General features: G+C 46.4%; 1 protein-coding gene across 10 annotated transcripts in view; it reads left to right on the top strand.

Moving 5' to 3' along the window:
- The window catches only part of epb41a (erythrocyte membrane protein band 4.1a), a 127,850-nt gene that overhangs the window by 85,356 nt on the left and 16,145 nt on the right, over positions 1-26,349 (top strand). For 6 of the 10 annotated variants that reach the window (XM_045695028.1, XM_045695030.1, XM_045695029.1 and 3 more), the window contains 3 exons: positions 755-802; positions 1,938-2,000; positions 12,396-12,575. In XM_045695028.1, the coding sequence (XP_045550984.1) occupies positions 755-802; positions 1,938-2,000; positions 12,396-12,575 (291 nt within the window). Of the gene's footprint in view, positions 1-754; positions 803-1,937; positions 2,001-2,573; positions 4,430-12,395; positions 12,576-26,349 lie in introns of those variants that run through there. The other 4 variants (XM_045695035.1, XM_045695034.1, XM_045695033.1 and 1 more) reach the window with 3 other exon arrangements.

Genomic DNA, 26,349 nt, shown 5'->3' with positions numbered 1-26,349 from the left:
TGGGGACAACGTCATCGATGCACTTGTTGATGAAGCCAGTGACTGAGGTGGTATACTCCTCAATGCCATCGGATGAGTCCTGGAACATGTTCCAGTCTGTGATAGCAAAACAGTCCTGTAGCTTAGCATCTGCGTCATCTGACCACTTCCGTATTGAGCGAGTCACAGGTACTTCCTGCTTTAGTTTTTGCTTGTAAGCAGCAATCAGATTTGCCAAATGGAGGGCGAGGGAGAGGTTTGTACGGGTCTCTGTGTGGAGTTAAGGTGGTATAGAGTTTTCCTCTGGTTGCACATTTAACATGCTGGTAGAAATGAGGTAAAACGGATTTAAGTTTCCCTGCATTAAAGTCCCCGGCCACTAGGAGTGCCGCCTCTGGATGAGCATTTTCTTGTTTGCTTATGGCCTTATACAGCTCGTTGTGTGTCTGACTTAACTATTGATACAGGAAGTGGGTTCAAACATGAGACGCGTGATGTTACTGTATGTGTGTCTGACTAAACTAATAAAACATTGATACGTAGGGGGGATCCGCAACATGAGACACATGTTTCACATGGTTTTTTTTATATATTATCATATGTGTGTACCTCTAAAATATTGATACATGTGGTTGGGGTTGTTAAATTAGATTTGTGTTCTAGCAAATGTCTGTCAGACTAAAGTATTGATTTGAAGAAGGGTTTGAAACAGACTCATGGGGCTCTAACCTTACTGTTTCTGCCTCTCTCTTCCCTCATCTGGGGGGGTCAGCAGCATTCGTCCCGAGAGAGAACCGACACGGAGACGGTGCGAGTGAGGAAGGTTAGATATCTGTCTACAGTTAATCTGTGTCCCAAATGGCTCCCTATGTAGTGCACTACTTTTGACCAGAGCCTATAGGGAATAGGGTGCCATTTGGGACATACCCTCAGTGTTTCGCATGAGTCACAATCCTCATCCTCGCATCTCTCCCTTTATTTGAAACAATTTCTATTGCAAAAGAGAAAAAAATACAAACCATTTTGTTTGTTCATAATGTTGTTTTTTTGTTTTGTTTTTTTCTCTGTCCTCCAGCCTTGTATATCTACTGTACAATGTCGTTATACAAGAGAGCGCTGTTTGGCTGTGGAGTTCCTTTTCTTAATGACTTAACACTGATCAAAGACTTCTTTGGACAGTTTCGGAGAAAGAAAATGTGTTTTTTCCCCTCTATTTACTACCATTTGTTTTGAAACCAATAAGCGGAGGCTATTTATCCAACAATATCAGCCTTGCTGTTACCTCATGCAGAGGCAATACATAAAGCTCTACTCTTATGGACATAGTTCTTCACCAAGTAGAACTAGAGAAACTAGAGAGATAAACCAAATGAATGAGGTGCCTGTTAAGTGAATGAACCTGGATTGACCATGCCTGTGCTCGAGACAGTATAATGAGGAAAGCCTTCAGCTGCACTTGTCTGCCGCCTTAGGAAGAGCCAATGAAATAAGGCAGTGAATGGTGCTTTGGGTAATGCATAACAACTGATAATGCACAATGATAATGCACTGCTACTCCTACTCAGCCACAGCATGTACTGGAGGTATATGGTGGATTTATCTGTCAACATTTTGATTCTCTCTCACAGTTAGTCCGGAAATACAGAAACCCACCAGATTTTGGTAGCTGTGTACCACCCCACGGTCTCCACTGGTGACCACCATCACCCCTTGACCTTTGCACTCACCCCTTGCACTCTGTCTCAATGCACTTCCCATAGCATCTATGATTTGATCCATCACCCACTTCTCCCACATTCAGGAACAAATGCACCCTTAGCGGAAGCAATCGCTTGCAAGTCAAACAGTAAAAGTAATTTAATTTTTTTTTTACGAGAATGAAGAATTGCAATTCCACATCTTTCTGGAGACCAACTTGTTCCTGTTTTTTTTTCTATTTTTTTTTTTTCGTTTTTCAGAAAAGAGCTAAGAAACTTGAGGGTGAAACTATTTATATCAGGCATAGCAATTTAATGTTGGAGGTTTGTATCACACTCTAGAATACATCTTACTTTCTCATTGACTGTTTATGCATGCTCTCTCTCTGCATGGAAGTTGTGTTCACTTTGACTGTTTGTTTCTGCATGCTCTCTCTCTGCATGGGAGTTGTGTTCACTTTGACTGTTTGTTTCTGCATGCTCTCTCTCTGCATGGGAGTTGTGTTCACTTTGACTGTTTGTTTTCTGCATGCTCTCTCTGCATGGGAGTTGTGTTCACTTTGACTGTTTGTTTTCTGCATGCTCTCTCTCTGCATGGGAGTTGTGTTCACTTTGACTGTTTGTTTCTGCATGCTCTGTCTGCATGGGAGTTGTGTTCACTTTGACTGTTTGTTTCTGCATGCTCTGTCTCTGCATGGGAGTTGTGTTCACTTTGACTGTTTGTTTCTGCATGCTCTGTCTCTGCATGGGAGTTGTGTTCACTTTGACTGTTTGTTTTCTGCATGCTCTGTCTCTGCATGGGAGTTGTGTTCACTTGCCTGTTTTATTTTTTTTTGTCTTGACTCCGACTCTTCTATTCTCTCTTTTTTTTCATTTCTACACCCACCCTGTTTTCAGCTGAACCCTAATGGCTTGGCATGCACTCTTTTCCTGTTTTCTTCGAATGCAAGTACTCACTTTACTTTGACATTGTTTTGATCTCAGCATCTTCCCTACTGGGCACAGGCATCAATTCAACGTGGAGTCTACGTTTGGTTCCACGCTTCATTGAAATGAGGTGGAAACAACGTTGATTCAACCAGTGTGTGCCCAGTGGGTCGTTTTGTTTGTTATCCACAGTTGTTTTATATATGATTGGGAATGTTTCAACTATCACTATCATAGTCCAGTATTATTTAAAAGCTATAGGCATTGAGTCTTAAAAGGGTGCACCAGTTTGGTCTTTAAGACTGAATATCAGTGGTCACCGTCTACCCAGCATGCCCTATCCCTCTTTGATTTCAGCCTGCTTGTCAAATCTTTTTGTTGTTGTTGTTGTTGCACCTTCTAGTCGATAATTACTTGCGGTTTTGGATGCTGTTTTCCAAATGTTATTGTCGTCAGCAATGGTCGTCAAATGTAGATTTTCTGTAACGACCATCGGTATGGTCCTAACGGGAAAGTGTTCCCAATAGGAATGATGTTGGATGAGTTCGGCTGTTCTTCATCAGCTTGTTGGTGACGGAGGCCAGTTTTGATTGATAGACTTTCCCAGTCATATATTTTCATTCTCAGTGACACGTTAATGATGCTGCCCTCTGTTGTCATTCTCATTGTGAGAGACCTGGACCTCCTTAACAACATAACCTTCACTGTATTGTACTGTACCTCTCTGTCACCCTATTCCCTACATAGTTCACTACTTTTAACTAAGAGACCTGTGGGACCTGGTCAAATGTAGTGCACTATATAGGGAATAGGATGCCGTTTGGGACACAGCCTGTCTCACTCATCGTGCTGTTCCTGTATCTAACCATAACCAAATGACTCTCATCACTCTGTTGACCTTTGACCTTGGCTGTGTCCCAAAAGGTACCCTATAACCAACATAGTGCACTACTTTTGACCAGGGCCCGTAGGACTGACCAGGTACCAGGGCCCGTAGGACTGACCAGGGCCCATAGGACTGACCAGGTACCAGGGCCCGTAGGACTGACCAGGGCCCGTAGGACTGACCAGGTACCAGTGTCCATAGGACTGACCAGGTACCAGGGCCCATAGGACTGACCAGGGCCCGTAGGACTGACCAGGGTCCATAGAACTGACCAGGTACCAGGGCCCGTAGGACTGACCAGGGCCCGTAGGACTGACCAAGTACCAGGGCCCGTAGGACTGACCAGGGCCTGTAGGACTGACCAGGGTCCGTAGAACTGACCAGGTACCAGGGCCCATAGGACTGACCAGGTACCAGGGCCCGTAGGACTGACCAGGGCCCATATGACTGACCAGGTACCAGGGCCCATAGGACTGACCAGGTACCAGGGCCCGTAGGACTGACCAGGTACCAGGGCCCATAGGACTGACCAGGTACCAGGGCCCGTAGGACTGACCAGGTACCAGGGCCCGTAGGACTGACCAGGTACCAGGGCCCGTAGGACTGACCAGGGCCCGTAGGACTGTGGTCTAAATTAGTGTACCATATAGAGCCTTCAAACTCAACTCTGGACCTGGAAGCCAGTTCCACTGAATTTCTGTCATTGTTCCCCTCTAATCAGGGACTGATTTAGACCTGGGACACCAGGTGGGTACAATTACGTATGAAGTAGAACAGAAAACCAGCAGGCTGTGGACCTCGTAGGGTCAGAGTTGAATACCCCTGATATAGAGAATAGGGTGTCGTTTAGGACACAGCCATGTCTTTGATTCATGATTATCATCACAATAATAACTGTTGACTGGCTCAGGACTAAGTATCCTCAGGCACATTTCTGGGAGTGTGTGTGTGTGTGTGTGTGTGTGTGTGTGTGTGTGTGTGTGTGTGTGTGTGTGTGTGTGTGTGTGTGAGAACTCCCAGGTTGTGTGCATAAGAGGACTCCTACTCACACTCACCCCTCATGCATACCATACTACCACCAGTGAAATGGTCACCTAGGGTCAAAGGGTAAATCTGTCTCTCTCCATTTGGCAAAGATGATCAATGTATTGTATAATTAAAAGCAATAGAGCCCGAGAGGCTGTGGTATATGGCCAATATACCACGACTAAGGGCTGTTCTTAAAGTACGACGCAACAAGAAGTGCTTGCATACAGCCCTTAGCCGTGGTATATTGGCCATATACCACAAACCCCTGTGGTTCATTATTGCTATTATATACTGGTTACCAACGTAATTAGAGCAGTAAGAATAAGTGTTTTGTCATACCCATGGTATACAGTCTGATATACCACGGCTGTCAGCCAATCAGCATTCAGCGCTCGAACCACCCAGTTTATAATACATTATATACAGAAGTTGGACCTTAACTTGATCACTCTTTTGCCGCTGAGAATTTTCCTGCTGTATCATTAAATAAAAAAAATGTATCTTGTGATTCTCTGAAAAGAGATGTTCTCTTTCTGACCATGCGGGGGCAGTCAAGTCATTGGGATCGGGGGGTTGCTATCAAAATAATTTTCTCTCAAACGCTATAGACCTAGACACTATCACTGCTACATTCAGATGTACAGAAATGGATCAACAACTGTAGTTGTAAATATTGGTCTCCACTATGGCTTCGACATACAAGTGCCAAGTGTATCCTAATGTCAAAATGTAGTTCAATCGAGGCCTGGGGTGATGTAGCGGTTAGGTCTACTGGCAAATATGGACAGTCAAATATGGACAGTCAAATATGGACAGTCAAATATGGACGGTCCAGGGATATTTAACATTTACGTCATTTAGCAGACGCTCTTATCCAAAGCGACTTACAAATTGGTGCATTCACCTTATGATATCCAGTGGAAGGGGGGGGGGGGGTTAGAAGGATTACTTAATCCTATCCCAGGTATTCCTTAAAGAGGTGGGGTTTCAGGTGTCTCTGGAAGGTGGTGATTGACTCCGCTGTCCTGGCGTCGTGAGGGAGCTTGTTCCACCATTGGGGTGCCAGAGCAGCGAACAGTTTTGACTGGGCTGAGCGGGAACTGTGCTTCCTCAGAGGTAGGGGGGCCAGCAGGCCAGAGGTGGATGAACACAGTGCCCTTCTTTGGGTGTAGGGACTGATCAGAGCCTGAAGGTTTAACCCCCGATCTTGGTAAGAAATGACCATATCAGACACTGTTGGACAAAATAAATAGGAAACAAATGAGATAATAACAGTAGGCTACACCAACATTAGTTTCCATTCATACAAAGTGTCCGGTAAATTGCCACAGTAGAGTTTCTGTGGTAAACAATGAAATGCTTTATTTCTATTGTTCAGAATGCTTGTCAAATAGATACATCAACCGTAGTCTGTTCAAAAAGGACTACGTTGTTCCGATTACAATACCGATCAGAGGGCCAACACACTACCGGTCAAAAGTTTTAGAACACCTACTCATTCCGGGGTCTTTCTTTATTTTTACTATTTTCTACATTGTAGAATAATAGTGAAGACATCAAAACTATGAAATAGCACACATGGAATCATGTAGTAACCAAAAAAGTGTTAAGCAAATCATAATATATTTTATATTTGAGATTCTTCAAATAGCCACCCTTTGTCTTGATGACAGCTTTGCACAATCTTGGCATTCTCTCAACCAGCTTCATGAGGTAGTCACCTGGAATGCATTTCAATTAACAGCAAAAAAAAGAAACGTCCTCTCACTGTCAACTGCGTTTATTTTCAACAAACTTAACATGTGTAAATATTTGTATGAACATAACAAGATTCAACAACGGAGACATAAAATGAACAAGTTCCACAGACATGTGACTAACAGAAATTGAATAATGTATCCCTGAACAAAGGGGGGGTCAAATCAAAAGTAACAGTCAGTATCTGGTGTGGCCACCAGCTGCATTAAGTAATGCAGTGCATCTCCTCCTCATGGGCTGCACCAGATTTGCCAGTTCTTGCTGTGAGATGTTACCCCAATCTTCCACCAAGGCACCTGCAAGTTTCCGGACATTTCTTGGGGGAATGGCCCTAGCCCTCACCCTCCGATCCAACAGGTCCCAGACGTGCTCAATTGGATTGAGATCCGGGCTCTTCGCTGGCCATGGCAGAACACTGACATTCCTGTCTTGCAGGAAATCACACACAGCACGAGCAGTATGGCTGGTGGCATTGTCAAGCTGGAGGGTCATGTCAGGATGAGCCTGCAGGAAGGGTACCACATGAGGGAGGAGGATGTCTTCCCTGTAACGCACAGCGTTGAGATTGCCTGCAATGACAACAAGCTCAGCATGCCTAAGGCACGTTCACGCAGATGAGCAGGGACCCTGGGCATCTTTCTTTTGGTTTTTTTTCAGAGTCAGTAGAAAGGCCTCTTTAGTGTCCTAAGTTTTCATAACTGTGACCTTAATTGCCTATCGTCTGTATGTTCATTAATTGTTTATGGTTCATTGAACAAGCATGGGAAACAGTGTTTAAACCCTTTACAATGAAGATCTGTGAAGTTATTTGGATTTTTACGAATTATCTTTGAAAGACAGGGTCCTGAAAAAGGGACTTTTCTCTTTTTTGCTGAGTTTATTATACATGTAAGATAATCAACTGCCTAGTGAAATAAAGGTTAAATAAATAAAAGATCAGTAAGGTCTAAGATAGTGAAGTTAGAACCCAACATTATAGAGATGAGATGATGACTTGGAATGAAATAATAAAGTCATCAAATAAAACATATGTAATATAAACAACAACTGAAATATTTTTATAAAAGTAATGTTGGTTAATAAGTGATGCGCAAGTGATGGGACAGTCACTACCATCATGGGACTTGTATTGTTTTATTCTGTGTTACATCATTCAACCCACATAATGCAGTGCATTTAATGTCTAAAAAGAATTATTGCAATCGAAAACCATTTTATAATAATCTTACTGAAAACAAACCGACCTCAAAAAGCACTAGTCGCTTGGGTAATGGATGAATGTGTCTACTGTACCACTGCAGACTCAGTCTCTCTTTTGTGGCGTTGCAGAGGCATCAGTTGAGTGTTGTTATTGTTCGGTGACGTTAGTGCTTTAGTTCTGGTGAGTCAGTTCTCCTTTTGTTTGCAAATGTATATATATATAAAAAAAAATATGTTTTTAAATGAAATATCACATTTTACATAAGTATTCAGACCCCTTTACTCAGTATGTTGTTGAAGCACCTTTGGCAGCGATTACAGCCTTGAGTCTTCTTGGGTATGACGCTACAAGCTTGGCACACCTGTATTTGGGGAGTTTCTCTCATTCTTCTCTGCAGATCCTCTCAAGCTCTGTCAGGTTAGATGGAGAGCGTCGCTGCACAGCTATTATCAGATCTCTCCGGAGATGTTCGATTGGGTTCAAGTCCGGGCTTAGTCTGGGCCACTCAAGGACATTCTGAGACTTGTCCCGAAGCCACTCCTGCGTTGTCTTGGCTGTGTGCTTAGGGTCGATGTTCTGTTGGAAGGTGAACATTCGACCCAGTCTGAGGTCCTGAGCGCTCTGGAGCAGATTTTCATCAAGGATCTCTCTGTACTTTGCTCTGTTCATGTTTCCCTCAATGGTGCCAGGTTTCCTCCAGACATGACGCTTGGCATTCAGGCTGAAGAGTTCAATCTTGGTTTCATCAGACCAGAGAATCTTGTTTCTGATGGTCTGAGTACTTTAGGTGCCTTTTGGCAAACTCCAAGCGGGCTGTCATGTGGCATCCGTCTGGCATCCGTCTGGCCACTCTACCATAAAGGCCTGGTTGGTGTAGTGCTGCAGAGATGGTTGTCCTTCTGGAAGGTTCTCCCATCTCCACAGAGGAACTTTGAAGCTCTGTTAGAGTGACCATCGGGTTCTTGGTCACCTCCCTGACCAAGGCCCTTCTCCCCTGATTCCTCAGTTTGGCTGGGCGGTCAGCTCTAGGAAGAGTCTTGGTGGTTCCAAACTTCTTCCATTTAAGAATGATGGAGGCCACTGTGTTCTTGGGGCCCTTCAATGCTGCAGATATTTTTTGGTACCCTTCCCCAGATCTGTGCCTCGACACAATCCTGTCTCTGAGTTCTACGGACAAGTCCTTCTACCTCATGGCTTGGTTTTTGCTCTGACATGCACTGTCAACTGTGGGACCTTATATAGACAGGTGTGTGCCTTTCCAAATCATGTCCAATCAATTGAATTTACCACAGGTGGACTCCAATCAAGTTGTAGAAACATCTCAAGGATGATCAATGGAAACAGAATGCACCTGAGCTCAATTTCGAGTCTCATAGCAAAGGGTCTGAATACTTATGTAAATAAAGTATTTCTGCAAAAATGTCTAAACCTGTTTTCGCTTTTTCGTTATGGGCTATTGTGTGTAGATTGAATGAGGAAAACAACTAATTTAATACATTTTAGGATAAAGGACTGTAACGTAACAAAATGTTGAAAAAGTCAAGGGGTCTGAATACTTTCCGAATGCACTGTATGTAGAGCAGGTTGAGTCAGACAGATAAAAGTTTTAGGCTTCAGTTACCATGGGACCAGTTCACTGGCAGGGAGCCACACCGATGCTTCAGTTACCATGGGACCAGTTCACTGGCAGGGAGCCACACCGATGCTTCAGTTACCATGGGACCAGTTCACTGGCAGGGAGCCACACCGATGCTTCAGTTACCATGGGACCAGTTCACTGGCAGGGAGCCACACCGATAGCTTCAGTTACCATGGGACCAGTTCACTGGCAGGGAGCCACACCGATGCTTCAGTTACCATGGGACCAGTTCACTGGCAGGGAGCCACACCGATGCTTCAGTTACCATGGGACCAGTTCACTGGCAGGGAGCCACACCGATGCTTCAGTTACCATGGGACCAGTTCACTGGCAGGGAGCCACACCAATGCTTTAGTTACCATGGGACCAGTTCACTGGCAGGGAGCCACACCGATGCTTCAGTTACCATGGGACCAGTTCACTGGCAGGGAGCCACACCGATGCTTCAGTTACCATGGGACCAGTTCACTGGCAGGGAGCCACACCGATGCTTCAGTTACCATGGGACCAGTTCACTGGCAGGGAGCCACACCGATGCTTCAGTTACCATGGGACCAGTTCACTGGCAGGGAGCCACACCGATGCTTCAGTTACCATGGGACCAGTTCACTGGCAGGGAGCCACACCGATGCTTCAGTTACCATGGGACCAGTTCACTGGCAGGGAGCCACACCGATGCTTCAGTTACCATGGGACCAGTTCACTGGCAGGGAGCCACACCGATGCTCTGTAGTGAAATATGACACTTCAATGTTCTCCCCATAGTCTACCTCTCAGAGCTCCTTTCTACTCTCTGGCTCCGTTTCAAATGGCATGATATTCCCTATATAGTGCACTTCTTTTGACCAGAGCCCTATGGGACTCCCTATGTACCCTGGTCTAAAGCTGTGCTCTATATACAGATGTAGGATCTTAATTTGAGCCCGTTTGCAACAGCTGGAAAATAATGCTTCAGCAACAGGATATGTGAATTATGATGTGGATTATAATTAATGGACTTTTTTTTTTGTAGGTGTTGATCAAAAATGTTTTACGGCAAATCAAGTCTGACATTTTTAAGTGGAAATTACCAACTTTAAGACGCCTTTTTAAACCTACAAGTTTTCTTTTCCTGCTATGCAGGAAAGTTCTCAGCAACAAAATAATGATCAAATTAAGATCCTAGGGGATGCAGATTCTCTTCAGAACAGATGTGGTTTATGAATAGTCATTAACCAGGAGAATCTAATCTAATAGGTGTTGTATTTGATCTCTCTGATCACGATCCCAACATGTGGTTGATTGGTAATGGTAAATTACTCAATCACCTTCTGCACCATGGGTATGGATTGGCACGGATACTAGACAGAGATGGATCGTCTAAAGTTCAATCTATGTAGGAGGGAACAGAGTGGAGAGAACACAGGACAGTCTGTTGTTTGTCTATAGGACATCATGTGGTCTGGATGGACTAAGACCTGTTAGTCTGTTGTCATGTTGTTTGTCTATAGGACATCATGTGGTCTGGATGGACTAAGACCTGTTAGTCTGTTGTCATGTTGTTTGTCTATAGGACATCATGTGGTCTGGATGGACTAAGACCTGTTAGTCTGTTGTCATGTTGTTTGTCTATAGGACATCATGTGGTCTGGATGGACTAAGACCTGTTAGTCTGTTGTCATGTTGTTTGTCTATAGGACATCATGTGGTCTGGATGGACTAAGACCTGTTAGTCTGTTGGCATGTTGTTTGTCTATAGGACATCATGTGGTCTGGATGGACTAAGACCTGTTAGTCTGTTGTTGTCATGTTGTTTGTCTATAGGACATCATGTGGTCTGGATGGACTAAGACCTGTTAGTCTGTTGTCATGTTGTTTGTCTATAGGACATCATGTGGTCTGGATGGACTAAGACCTGTTAGTCTGTTGTCATGTTGTTTGTCTATAGGACATCATGTGGTCTGGATGGACTAAGACCTGTTAGTCTGTTGTCATGTTGTTTGTCTATAGGACATCATGTGGTCTGGATGGACTAAGACCTGTTAGTCTGTTGTCATGTTGTTTGTCTATAGGACATCATGTGGTCTGGATGGACTAAGACCTGTTAGTCTGTTGTCATGTTGTTTGTCTATAGGACATCATGTGGTCTGGATGGACTAAGACCTGTTAGTCTGTTGTCATGTTGTTTGTCAATAGGACATCATGTGGTCTGGATGGACTAAGACCTGTTAGTCTGTTGTTGTCATGTTGTTTGTCTATAGGACATCATGTGGTCTGGATGGACTAAGACCTGTTAGTCTGTTGTCATGTTGTTTGTCTATAGGACATCATGTGGTCTGGATGGACTAAGACCTGTTAGTCTGTTGTCATGTTGTTTGTCTATAGGACATCATGTGGTCTGGATGGACTAAGACCTGTTAGTCTGTTGTTCATGTTGTTTGTCTATAGGACATCATGTGGTCTGGATGGACTAAGACCTGTTAGTCTGTTGTCATGTTGTTTGTCTATAGGACATCATGTGGTCTGGATGGACTAAGACCTGTTAGTCTGTTGTCATGTTGTTTGTCTATAGGACATCATGTGGTCTGGATGGACTAAGACCTGTTAGTCTGTTGTTGTCATGTTGTTTGTCTATAGGACATCATGTGGTCTGGATGGACTAAGACCTGTTAGTCTGTTGTCATGTTGTTTGTCTATAGGACATCATGTGGTCTGGATGGACTAAGACCTGTTAGTCTGTTGTCATGTTGTTTGTCCTCTTTGAGAGGGGCAGGCCTGTTCCAACTTCCAACTGCATTTTGTTTGATATTGTAAGCAAATCATCAATCATGTTGCATTCTGCTAAACTTGTAAATGTGTCATTACCAGTCACTACCTCAAATAATGACATTCTTCCCCCTCCCCCCTTCCTATCTGGGGGCTTCACCCTTTCGCCCTTCCTTGCTATCTCTTTCTGCCTTCCCCTTATCCTCTTAAACTATCCCCCGTCTCTACTTTATCTATCATGCACTTCTCCTCTGCTCCCTGTCTCTCTTTTTCTTTCTCACCCTCCCAATCTCCACCCCTCCTTTCTCTCTCTTTCTCTCCCTCCTCTCCCCGCCATACCCTCTGTCCACCTCCCACTCTCTCTCTTTCTCGCTCATCCCATACCGCTCTGTCTCGCCCTCCCTCCCCTGTCCCTTCCTCCCCTGTCCCTCCCACATCTCTCCACCCTTCCTACTCTCCCTCCCCCCTCTCTGTCCATCCCTCCTCTCTCTACCCATTCTACTCTCTGTCCCTCCCCCCTCTCCCTCCTCCCAGGACCTGGATAAGACCCAGGCAGAGATCATGCGTCACCACACCAGTATCAGTGAGCTGAAGAGAAGCTTCATGGAGTCTGTTCCAGAGCCGCGGCAGAGCGAGTGGGACAAACGCCTGTCCACCCACTCACCTTTCCGTACGGCCAGCATCAACGGACAGCTGCAGCCAGGCACTGACGGGGTGAGTCCAAACCAACAGAACTAAAATGAATAGAACGGGCCTTCCCATTCAAGTCAATAATGCCAAAATGGGTGACCTGGCGAGTGTACCAATGAGTTTACTAGTCAAATTGCCACGGTTAAGGGCTCAAAGGCCCTTCTAGAGATGATTATATTTCAGTAGAGTCAACAGAACAACAGAACAAGCAGTCTTGGTACAGAACAGAGAGACATAGCAGCCCATGGTACTCAGACAGACAGAGGCCTTTATTCTCTCTAGTCCCATTCATAGCACCACCAGGATTCCTGACAACAAGTGAAATATGGTACTTTTGACTCTCTCTTTTTACATTTGCTGGCACAAGTTTACCCATAAGGAAGGTTCTGTTCATGTGCTTTCATTTTCAATTGAAGATGTTTTGACTTTCTTTGAGCAAATTTTAGTGCTTTGTTGTTTTCTAATTGTTACTTTGGATTGCACATTAGTCATTAGTCCCAGTAGCGTTTACTGTGGTCTTTTCTCATGTCATTCAGTTTTAGTTTTTTTACCACAAATCAATGTCTAGTCACTAATCTAGACCATGCAATCATCTCAGTTGCTGTTTTTGACACAAGTCAATGTCCAGTTTCTAGAGAATGGTAGTCAGATTACCCACATTACAGGGGTGCTGTGTTCATTTGGAATACGTTTTATATTTCGTTTCCTCATAGTTGGTAGAGAGATATAGAGGATGTTCAGGGTTATAGTCAGTAGAAATTAATTTTTCAGTTTCATCAAGTGTTCATCAGTTTCTCTGTGTTTGTGGATCTCAGTGTGTACAGTGGACATGCTCTTGGAGTCTCTTTCTGTGTGTGTGTGTGTCTGTGTGTGTGTGTGTGTGTGTGTGTGTGTGTGTGTGTGTGTGTGTGTGTGTGTGTGTGTGTGTGTGTGTGTGTGTGTGTGTGTGTGCAGGTGAGGACGGCCTCCGTATCACATGCATACAGAGTAGTTGGTGGGGTATCAGAGATAAAGGTACTCTAATTCAGTCCTTACTGGCCGTACAGGGGCTGGAATATGCTGGGCTGAGCTGAGCTGTGTTGGGCTGAGCTGTGTTGGGCTGAGCTGCAGTAAGAGAACATTAGCTGGCGGTATGGACGCTGTGTATGGCTGCTGTATGGACGCTGTGTATGGCTGCTGTATGGAGACGCTGTGTATGGCTGCTGTATGGACGCTGTGTATGGCTGCTGTATGGACGCTGTGTATGGCTGCTGTATGGAGACGCTGTGTATGGCTGCTGTATGGACGCTGTGTATGGCTGCTGTATGGACGCTGTGTATGGCAGCTGTATGGACGCTGTGTATGGCTGCTGTATGGAGTCTGTGTATGGCTGCTGTATGGACGCTGTGTATGGCTGTATGGCAGCTGTATGGACGCTGTGTATGGCTGCTGTATGGACGCTGTGTATGGCTGCTGTATGGAGACGCTGTGTATGGCTGCTGTATGGACGCTGTGTATGGCTGCTGTATGGACGCTGTGTATGGCTGCTGTATGGACGCTGTGTATGGCTGCTGTATGGAGTCTGTGTATGGCTGCTGTATGGAGTCTGTGTATGGCTGCTGTATGGACGCTGTGTATGGCTGCTGTATGGAGTCTGTGTATGGCTGCTGTATGGACGCTGTGTATGGCTGCTGTATGGACACTGTGTATGGCTGTTGTATGGAGTCTGTGTATGGCTGCTGTATGGAGTCTGTGTATGGCAGCTGTATGGACGCTGTGTATGGCAGCTGTATGGACGCTGTGTATGGCTGCTGTATGGAGTCTGTGTATGGCTGCTGTATGGACGCTGTGTATGGCTGCTGTATGGAGTCTGTGTGGCCGTGACCTGAAGCAAGGCAAGAGAATCAGCTGGCTATCTTCACCCACAGGACTACGCTCTCTCGCCCCCGGCCCCGCAGCCGCTGCGACTTACCTTTATAGGTGTCTACTTCCAGGCCACAGACCCTAATCTTTCCCAAACCCCGCCCCCTCACCACTGCCTCCGCTCCATGATTGGCTGCTGCCAGCTTTGTCTTCCTGCTTTGATCTGCCAATCAAATCGCATGGCTGGGTTTGACCCGATAGTAGTGAAGCTGCATGACTCTGTGATGATGATGGTGATGATGATGATGGTGGTGTCTTGACGTAGTGATGAGAGACTGAAGGACAAAAAACAAAACACGCAAACAACCACAAAACAAACAGCGACAACAACAACAAAGAACTGACCCCTCCTCCTCCTCCTCCTCCTCCTCCTCCTCCTCCTACTCATTTCATTGTCTCCTCCTCCTCCTCCTCCTCCTCCTCCTCCTCCTCCTCCTCCTCCCCCTCCTCCTCCTCCTCATTTCATTGTCTCTCCTCCTCCTTTTCCTCCTCCTCCTCATTTCATTGTCTCTCCTCCTCCTCCTCCTCATTTCATTGTCTCTCCTCCTCCTACTCATTTCATTGTCTCTCCTCCTCCTCCTCATTTCATTGTCTCTCCTCCTCCTCCTCCTCCTCCTCATTTCATTGTCTCTCCTCCTCCTCCTCATTTCATTGTCTCTCCTCCTCCTACTCATTTCATTGTCTCTCCTCCTCCTACTCATTTCATTGTCTCTCCTCCTCCTACTCATTTCATTGTCTCTCCTCCTCCTACTCATTTCATTGTCTCTCCTCCTCCTACTCATTTCATTGTCTCTCCTCCTTCTACTCATTTCATTGTCTCTCCTCCTCCTACTCATTTCATTGTCTCTCCTCCTCCTCCTCCTCCTACTCATTTCATTGTCTCTCCTCCTCCTCCTCATTTCATTGTCTCTCCTCCTCCTCCTCATTTCATTGTCTCTCCTCCTCCTCCTCCTCCTCCTCATTTTATTGTCTCTCCTCCTCCTACTCATTTCATTGTCTCTCCTCCTCCTCATTTCATTGTCTCTCTTCCTCCTCCTCCTCCTCCTCATTTCATTGTCTCTCCTCCTCCTACTCATTTCATTGTCTCTCCTCCTCCTACTCATTTCATTGTCTCTCCTCCTCCTACTCATTTCATTGTCTCTCCTCCTCCTACTCATTTCATTGTCTCTCCTACTCCTACTCATTTCATTGTCTCTCCTCCTCCTACTCATTTCATTGTCTCTCCTCCTCCTCCTCATTTCATTGTCTCTCCTCCTCCTCCTCATTTCATTGTCTCTCCTCCTCCTACTCAATTCATTGTCTCTCCTCCTCCTACTCATTTCATTGTCTCTCCTCCTCCTCCTCATTTCATTGTCTCTCCTCCTACTCATTTCATTGTCTCTCCTCCTCCTACTCATTTCATTGTCTCTCCTCCTCCTACTCATTTCATTGTCTCTCCTCCTCCTACTCATTTCATTGTCTCTCCTCCTCCTACTCATTTCATTGTCTCTCCTCCTCCTACTCATTTCATTGTCTCTCCTCCTCCTACTCATTTCATTGTCTCTCCTCCTCCTACTCATTTCATTGTCTCTCCTCCTCCTCATTTCATTGTCTCTCCTCCTCCTACTCATTTCATTGTCTCTCCTCCTCCTACTCATTTCATTGTCTCTCCTCCTCCTACTCATTTCATTGTCTCTCCTCCTCCTACTCATTTCATTGTCTCTCCTCCTCCTACTCATTTCATTGTCTCTCCTCCTCCTCCTCATTTCATTGTCTCTCCTCCTCCTCCTCATTTCATTGTCTCTCCTCCTCCTACTCATTTCATTGTCTCTCCTCCTCCTACTCATTTCATTGTCTCTCCTCCTCCTACTCATTTCATTGTCTCTCCTCCTCCTCCTCATTTCATTGTCTCTCCTCCTCCTACTCATTTCATTTTCTCTCCTCCTCCTACTCATTTCATTTTCTCTCCTCCTCCTCCTCATTTCATTGTCTCTCCTCCTCCTACTCATTTCATTGTCTCTCCTCCTCCTACTCATTTAATTGTCTCTCCTCCTCCTCCTCATTTCATTGTCTCTCCTCCTCCTCCTCATTTCATTGTCTCTCCTCCTCCTACTCATTTCATTGTCTCTCCTCCTCCTACTCATTTCATTGTCTCTCCTCCTCCTACTCATTTCATTGTCTCTCCTCCTCCTACTCATTTCATTGTCTCTCCTCCTCCTACTCATTTCATTGTCTCTCCTCCACCATGACCAGTATCTCGCCCTCACTGGTTGTTTTATGTTCTCTCTGTCTCCTCCCTCGATCTCTCTCCCCCCTCATATGTGTCATCTCTTAATTTCCTCCTCCCCTTCCTCTTCCTCTTCTTTCTATTCCTTTTCTTCCTCTTCTTCCTCTCCCTCCTCCTCCTCCTCCTCTTCCTCCTCCTACTCTTCTTCCTCTTCCTCCTCCTACTCTTCTTCCTCTCCCTCCTCCTTCTTCTTCCTCTCCCTCCTCTTCCTCCTCCTCTTCCTCCTCCTCCTCTTCTTCTTCCTCTTCTTCTTTCACTTCCTCCTCCTCCTCTTCTTCATCTTCCTCCTCCTCCCCTCTTCTTCCTCTCCCTCCTCTTTCTCCTCCTCCTCTTCCTCATCTTCCTCCTCCTCTTCTTCATGTTCCTCCTTCTCCTCCTCTTCTTCATGTTTCTCCTCTTCCTCCTCTTCCTCATCCTCATCTTCCCTCTTCTCAGTCATATCCACTCCCTCCTCCTCCTCCGTATCCTCCACCTCCTCCTCCACCGCCACCCCCTTCTCCTGAGGAGGATCCGGAGACCCAGAGAGGTGTTCAGGCTTTGGGTCACCGAGCATCACCGCTCCCTTCCTCTCACGCCTCTACTGCCATGGGGCTGAAAATACAGTTTTACTCCCAGACTTGAAGCTACCTCCAGCTCCCTGGGTATTCTGCCTAGCCCAGACCCTTCTCATGTCCTGTCTATGTACCTGAATACTCCTGCAGAATAATAAGCACTCCCATCAGAACATTGCTAAACTTTTACCCCCAAAAACTTTTCTTAACTTTCAATCTGTATTGAGTCTGGGCATGTTTATGCGATAGGCCTCTGAATAGATATGATCATCGTTAACAGGTTTTTCTAAAAGATCACTGGAAAAATACACCATTCTAGAATAATACACTAGTCTGGTGATTTGACAAGCAGTCTTGCCTTCATGAACACATTACCAACAAATCCCAAATATGAGCCTCCCAAGTCTCGATAGACCTCAATGCATTTGATAAGCTCATCTCTTTAAGGCAGGCTCGTTGACTGACTGACTATATAAGATTCAGTGAGGAGTAGATCACACTGTGGTCTAGCCAACCTGCACCAAGCCAGTTTCTATGGTGGTTCTCCCTAACGGTGTCTGATCCAAGATGTTGCACTGCCAAACAAACAGTTTGCACTAGCTAGCATTTTACCTGCCAGAGAATGCCTTTATCCAATCTAACCCCAGCCATTCAATCTAAACCCAGCCATCCAATCTAATCCCAGCCATTCAATCTAAACCCAGCCATCCAATCTAACCCCAGCCATCCAATCTAACCCCAGCCATCCAATCTAACCCCAGCCATCCAATCTAACCCCAGCCACCCAATCTAACCCCAGCCACCCAATCTAACCCCAGCCACCCAATCTAACCCCAGCCACCCAATCTAACCCCAGCCATCCAATCTAACCCCAGCCACCCAATCTAACCCCAGCCATTCAATCAAACCCCAGCCACCCAATCTAACCCCAGCCACCCAATCTAACCCCAGCCATCCAATCTAACCCCAGCCACCCAATCTAACCCCAGCCACCCAATCTAACCCCAGCCATTCAATCAAACCCCAGCCACCCAATCTAATCCCAGTCACCCAACCTAACCTCAGCCATCCAATCTAACCCCAGCCACCCAATCTAACCCCAGCCACCCAATCTAACCCCAGCCATCCAATCTAACCCCAGCCACCCAATCTAACCCCAGCCACCCAATCTAACCCCAGCCCAGCCACCCAATCTAACCTCAACCATCCAATCTAACCCCAGCCACCCAATCTAACTCCAGCCACCCAATCTAACCGCAGCCACCCAATCTAACCCCAGCCATCCAATCTAACCCCAGCCACCCAATCTAACCCCAGCCATCCAATCTAACCCCAGCCACCCAATCTAACCCCAGCCACCCAATCTAACCCCAGCCCAGCCACCCAATCTAACCCCAGCCACCCAATCTAACCCCAGCCACCCAATCTAACCCCAGCCATCCAATCTAACCCCAGCCACCCAATCTAACCCCAGCCATTCAATCAAACCCCAGCCACCCAATCTAACCCCAGCCACCCAATCTAACCCCAGCCATCCAATCTAACCCCAGCCACCCAATCTAACCCCAGCCACCCAATCTAACCCCAGCCATTCAATCAAACCCCAGCCACCCAATCTAATCCCAGTCACCCAACCTAACCTCAGCCATCCAATCTAACCCCAGCCACCCAATCTAACCCCAGCCACCCAATCTAACCCCAGCCATCCAATCTAACCCCAGCCACCCAATCTAACCCCAGCCACCCAATCTAACCCCAGCCCAGCCACCCAATCTAACCTCAACCATCCAATCTAACCCCAGCCACCCAATCTAACTCCAGCCACCCAATCTAACCGCAGCCACCCAATCTAACCCCAGCCATCCAATCTAACCCCAGCCATTCAATCTAACCCCAGCCACCCAATCTAATCCCAGCCATGGAGAAGCAGAACCCCATAAAAACTCTCCAGTCCCAGGACTGCTGCTACCACCACTGCCCTGGAGGTTGGTCCGGCCTGGTCAGACCACCCTGGACCCTAACCCTCATTGCCTAGAGCCGGAGATCCTGAGTCAGGCTGAAGCTCAGTGATGGGACCTACCACTCACTACTATCAAAGGTCAGACAGTACTTCCAGAGAGAACTGTATTAAATAAACTGAAGACAACTTGACCTCCCCTTCTGGCCTCACTTCAATAGTAGATCATTTCATTACAACATCACATACCACCACTCTCCTGCTCCTCCACCTCCCTCCTTCCCCCTCCTACCCCACTCCCTACCCCACTCCTTGTCCCATCCCTTTCTTCTCCTCCTCCACCTCCTCCTCCACCGCCACCCCCTTCTCCTGAGGAGGATCCGGAGACCCAGAGAGGTGTTCAGGCTTTGGGTCACCGAGCATCACCGCTCCCTTCCTCTCACGCCTCTACTGCCATGGGGCTGAAAATACAGTTTTACTCCCAGACTTGAAGCTACCTCCAGCTCCCTGGGTATTCTGCCTAGCCCAGACCCTTCTCATGTCCTGTCTATGTACCTGAATACTCCTGCAGAATAATAAGCACTCCCATCAGAACATTGCTAAACTTTTACCCCAAAAAACTTTTCTTAACTTTCAATCTGTATTGAGTCTGGGCATGTTTATGCGATAGGCCTCTGAATAGATATGATCATCGTTAACAGGTTTTTCTAAAAGATCACTGGAAAAATACACCATTCTAGAATAATACACTAGTCTGGTGATTTGACAAGCATTCTTGCCTTCATGAACACATTACCAACAAATCCCAAATATGAGCCTCCCAAGTCTCGATAGACCTCAATGCATTTGATAAGCTCATCTCTTTAAGGCAGGCTCGTTGACTGACTGACTATATAAGATTCAGTGAGGAGTAGATCACACTGTGGTCTAGCCAACCTGCACCAAGCCAGTTTCTATGGTGGTTCTCCCTAACGGTGTCTGATCCAAGATGTTGCACTGCCAAACAAACAGTTTGCACTAGCTAGCATTTTACCTGCCAGAGAATGCCTTTATCCAATCTAACCCCAGCCATTCAATCTAAACCCAGCCATCCAATCTAATCCCAGCCATTCAATCTAAACCCAGCCATCCAATCTAACCCCAGCCATCCAATCTAACCCCAGCCATCCAATCTAACCCCAGCCATCCAATCTAACCCCAGCCATCCAATCTAACCCCAGCCATCCAATCTAACCCCAGCCATCCAATCTAACCCCAGCCACCCAATCTAACCCCAGCCATCCAATCTAACCCCAGCCACCCAATCTAACCCCAGCCACCCAATCTAACCCCAGCCATCCAATCTAACCCCAGCCACCCAATCTAACCCCAGCCATTCAATCAAACCCCAGCCACCCAATCTAATCCCAGCCACCCAACCTAACCTCAGCCATCCAATCTAACCCCAGCCACCCAATCTAACCCCAGCCACCCAATCTAACCCCAGCCATCCAATCTAACCCCAGCCACCCAATCTAACCCCAGCCACCCAATCTAACCCCAGCCACCCAATCTAACCCCAGCCATTCAATCAAACCCCAGTCACCCAACCTAACCCCAGCCATCCAACCTAACCCCAGCCACCCAATCTAACCCCAGCCACCCAATCTAACCCCAGCCACCCAATCTAACCCCAGCCACCCAATCTAACCCCAGCCACCCAATCTAACCCCAGCCACCCAATCTAACCCCAGCCCAGCCACCCAATCTAACCTCAACCATCCAATCTAACCCCAGCCACCCAATCTAACCTCAACCATCCAATCTAACCCCAGCCACCCAATCTAACCCCAGCCATTCAATCTAACCCCAGCCACCCAATCTAACCCCAGCCATACAATCTAACCCCAGCCACCCAATCTAACCCCAGCCACCCAATCTAACCCCAGCCACCCAATCTAACCCCAGCCACCCAATCTAACCCCAGCCCAGCCACCCAATCTAACCTCAACCATCCAATCTAACCCCAGCCACCCAATCTAACCTCAACCATCCAATCTAACCCCAGCCACCCAATCTAACCCCAGCCATTCAATCTAACCCCAGCCATTCAATCTAACCCCAGCCACCCAATCTAACCCCAGCCACCCAATCTAACCCCAGCCACCCAATCTAACCCCAGCCACCCAATCTAACCTCAACCATCCAATCTAACCCCAGCCACCCAATCTAACTCCAGCCACCCAATCTAACCGCAGCCACCCAATCTAACCCCAGCCATCCAATCTAACCCCAGCCATTCAATCTAACCCCAGCCACCCAATCTAACCCCAGCCATGGAGAAGCAGAACCCCATAAAAACTCTCCAGTCCCAGGACTGCTGCTACCACCACTGCCCTGGAGGTTGGTCCGGCCTGGTCAGACCACCCTGGACCCTAACCCTCATTGCCTAGAGCCGGAGATCCTGAGTCAGGCTGAAGCTCAGTGATGGGACCTACCACTCACTACTATCAAAGGTCAGACAGTACTTCCAGAGAGAACTGTATTAAATAAACTGAAGACAACTTGACCTCCCCTTCTGGCCTCACTTCAATAGTAGATCATTTCATTACAACATCACATACCACCACTCTCCTGCTCCTCCACCTCCCTCCTTCCCCCTCCTACCCCACTCCCTACCCCACTCCTTGTCCCATCCCTTTCTTCTCCTCCTCCACCTCCCTCCTTCCCCCTCCTACCCCACTCCCTAACCCACTCCTTGTCCCATCCCTTTCTTCTCCTCCTCCTCCTCCACCTCCCTCCTTCCCCCTCCTACCCCACTCCCTACCCCACTCCTTGTCCCATCCCTTCTTTCTCCTCCTCCACCTCCCTCCCCTTGTCCCCTTGTCCCCCCCCTCCCCTCCACCTCCCTCCCCTTGTGCCCTTGCCCCCTGTCCCTTCTCCTCCTCCTCCTCCACCTCCCTCCCCTTGTCCCTCTGTCCCTTCCCATCTTCCCCTACTCCCTGCCTGTCTGTTGGCCATTCCCCCACATGTCTGTTCATTGTTTTCTCTCTCTTGGTCTCCCGTTGCTGAACACAGCGTGGGAAGCGTCCTCTGTTTGAATACCAGGTAAAATTACTGAGACAGCAACAGCAGGCCTCCTCGCTCCCCGGGGGACCACCGCTCCTCAGACACCACTATCTACAGGAGGAAGAAGATTATAGTTCTGATGAGGAGGAGGCTCGGGGCCCGGGGAACACTCTGAGGGTCTCTATCGACATGCCTAAGGAAAAGGAGGAGGAGGAAGACAGGGTCACGGGGCCCTCAGCTTGCCAGCTGTACCCAGCCATGCTCCAGCTCCAACCGTCCCATGTCTCCTTCTCCCTCCTGTCTGGAATGCTGGTCATGTTTCTCACTCTGTGTTGGCTGGTGTTTATCTGACTGGCCGGTCCGGTGGAGAGAGAGAGAGCCCTTTACTGAATTGAACCACCCAGTCAAGTAGCCTTGTTTAAGGACAGAGACAGAATTCTCCAGTTTTACCCTCTTTTGCCTCCCCTCTGTCTTCTATTCTCTGTTCCTCTCTGTTCCTTCATCTGACTCCAACACACAAAGACAGACGGACACAAACCCCTATTGAACATTACACTGAGTGAATTACCAGGTTATTTTGTATTGAGGACAATGGCGTAATTGGCCTTGCCAGCACTTTTTTCCAGGAAGTGTTGAGAGCTGTATTTGGCCTAGCGCCCTTGTCACCAGAGACTTATATTCTGACTTCAAGGATCTTCTACAACTTTAACTTACAATATTCCATGTTGAAAAGAAAACAAAAGACATCCAGTGTTAATAACAAACTTTGTTTGCCATACTTCACTGCTTGTGTTTAGCCGTGTGATTACTGTTTATTTTCTCCCTCTGTCCACAGAATCTTAAACTTACACTTAAGTTGACATCATACGATGCAAAATGCATCATAGCGGCTGTATTTCTATGTTTTGAAAGTTATATATCTTGAAAACTTGATTGCTGACATGCAAAACATTTTGGGACTATATCAACAATGGACTAATGAAACAAATACCAAAAGATAGTTTTTGGGTGGAGTTTTCCTTTAAGTCAAATTTTTCCCTTAGTCTCCCATTTTTTGGGGGTGGAATTTTCCTTTAAGTGGAAGTTAGCATTCATCCCTTAGTATTTCAATCAATCACTATAGTGCGGTGTCTCCTGGACAGCTCTGCTGTATGGCACAAGATTATTTAAATCTATGGCCAGCCAGCCGTCTCTCCAACAGCCTGTGAGATCTGTATTGCTGATCTTGGATCAGGTCCCTCCTCTTTCTTATTCATTATGATTTAAAAATCAAAACTGACCCTAGATCAGTACTCCAGCTCTGAGACGCTACAGCAGAGAGCTACTGTTTGTCTGCCACTGAGCTGCATCGGCTCTCGTTTATGTTTTTCTAGGCATGAGCAGGAAGGACAGACGGGATAGATGGGATAGAAGCGACAGACAGGATTGACGGGACAGACGGGATAGAAGGGACAGACGGGATAGACAGGATAGACGGGACAGACAGGATAGACGGGACAGACGGGATAGACGGATAGGGGGGACAGACGGGATAGACAGGATAGACGGAACAGACGGGATAGACGGGACAGACGGGATAGACGGGACAGACAGGACAGACGGGATAGACAGGATAGACGGGACAGACGGGATAGACGGGACAGACAGGATAGACAGGACAGACAGGATAGGTGGGATAGACAGGACAGACAGGATAGACAGGATAGACGGGATAGACAGGACAGACAGGATAGGGGGGACAGACGGGATAGACGGGACAGACAGGATAGACGGGATAGACGGGATAGATGGGACAGACGGGACAGACAGGATAGACGGGATAGACAGGACAGACAGGATAGGGGGGATAGACAGGACAGACAGGATAGACAGGACAGACAGGATAGGTGGGATAGACAGGACAGACAGGATAGACAGGACAGACAGGATAGACGGGATAGACAGGACAGACAGGATAGGGGGGATAGACAGGACAGACAGGATAGACAGGATAGACAGGACAGACAGGATAGACGGGATAGACAGGACAGAGAGGATAGACAGGACAGACAGGGCGGACGGGATAGACAGGACAGACAGGATAGACGGGACACTCAGGATGTATTTAAGAGAAGAGCCCATGACTTGTTGCTATCCTCACCATCGGGTGCTCATGTAACTGAAATTACCTTTAAACCCATGTTGCTGTTGTTGCACTCATAAAGGCAAGGCTTGCATTCCAAATAGCACCCTATTCTCTATATAGTGCCCTACTTTTGAAAAGTAGGGCACTAAATATGGAATAAGGTGCCATTTGGGATGCAGAGATGGTATACTTGGTGTACTTGTTTACCTGACAGACATCACTTCTGGTAACCGAAAAGGAACACTGGTTGCTAAGCATTTCACTACTGTTGATGGTGGCCTGCCACTTCCTCCTCTTCCTGCTTTAAATCAAACCTACGTGTCCTAACAATCACTGCCCACTGCCTGCCCCTCTTACCGGAGGGAGGGAGGGAGGGAGGGAGAGAGAGAGAGAGAGAGAGAGAGAGAGAGAGAGAAAGATGGAGAGAGAAAGATGGCGAGGGAGAGAGAGAGAGAGAGAGAGAGAGAGAGAGAGAGAGAGAGAGAGAAATTGAGAGGTAGAAAGATAAATTGAGAAAGTGTCTTCTGTCCAGAAAAGATGGTGCTTTATTTTTCAAACTGATTTATACTACGATAATATGTACTAACGATATTTATCAACCCACTTGCTGATTATTCCTCTAACTAGTGAGTTTGGATTGAAGATACCGTATGTGTCAACTCTTGACTAGTTTAGAGACTTTTGGAACGTCTTCCTATGCTGAATGAAATACCACCACTCATCGATGGAGTCTAAAGCCATTGAAATGCTATTTGAGATGTGTACTCTCCAAGGTCTTTCTTGATCCTGGCTAGTCCTTACAGCACAGTTGCACTGTTAGAAATACTATAGAAAAGTATTGTTTACCAATGGAGTGGTGGTGGAAGTGTATTCAATAACGGTGTGCATGTGAGTACATGTCCTGTTCCTGTAGAAGTTCCTCTTCCTGTATTAGTTCCTGTTCCTGTATTAGTTCCTGTTCCTGTATTAGTTCCTCTTCCTGTATTAGTTCCTCTTACTGTATTAGTTCATCTTCCTGTATTAGTTCCTGTTCCTGTATTAGTTCCTGTTCCTGTATTAGTTCCTCTTCCTGTATTAGTTCCTGTTCCTGTATTAGTTCCTCTTCCTGTATTAGTTCCTCTTACTGTATTAGTTGCTCTTACTGTATTAGTTCCTCTTCCTGTATTAGTTCCTCTTCCTGTATTAGTTCCTGTTCCTGTATTAGTTCCTGTTCCTGTATTAGTTCCTCTTACTGTATTAGTTGCTCTTACTGTATTAGTTCCTCTTCCTGTATTAGTTCCTCTTCCTGTATTAGTTCCTCTTCCTGAATTAGTTCCTGTTCCTGTATTAGTTCCTCTTCCTGTATTAGTTCCTCTTCCTGTATTAGTTCCTCTTCCTGTATTAGTTGTTGTTCCTGTATAAGTTCCTCTTGCTGTATTAGTTCCTGTTCCTGTATTAGTTACTCTGCCTGTATTAGTTCCTCTTCCTGTATTAGTTCCTGTTTCTGTATTAGTTCCTCTTGCTGTATTAGTTCCTGTTCCTGTATTAGTTCCTCTTGCTGTATTAGTTCCTGTTCCTGTATTAGTTCCTGTATTAGTTCCTGTTCCTGTATTAGTTTATTTTTCTATATTTGTTCCTTTTCTGTATTAATTCCTGTTCCTGTATCAGTTCCTGTTCTTGTATTAGTTCCTGTTCCTGTATTAGTTCCTGTTCCTGTATTAGTGTTTGTGTGGGTAAATGTGTTTATGACTATTATAACACATGATCAATTATTATAGAAACTTAGGTCACCAGAAAGATGGATATTTTTTATTATGTTCACTGTGAAACTGGCCGTAGGAATGTCTCTATATTGATCTAGTATGTGTTTTTATATAATTCACTATTTATTTGTATTAATATCGTAATGTTTGTCAGAGTCTATGAGGATTTATTTAAACCGTAATGAAAGTTGAAAGTCATTTGGTGAC

The sequence above is a fragment of the Salmo salar genome, chromosome ssa14 (assembly GCF_905237065.1).
Source record: "Salmo salar chromosome ssa14, Ssal_v3.1, whole genome shotgun sequence".
Classification (NCBI taxonomy): Eukaryota; Metazoa; Chordata; class Actinopteri; order Salmoniformes; family Salmonidae; genus Salmo; species Salmo salar.
This window is presented reverse-complemented; position numbering and strand designations above follow the sequence as displayed.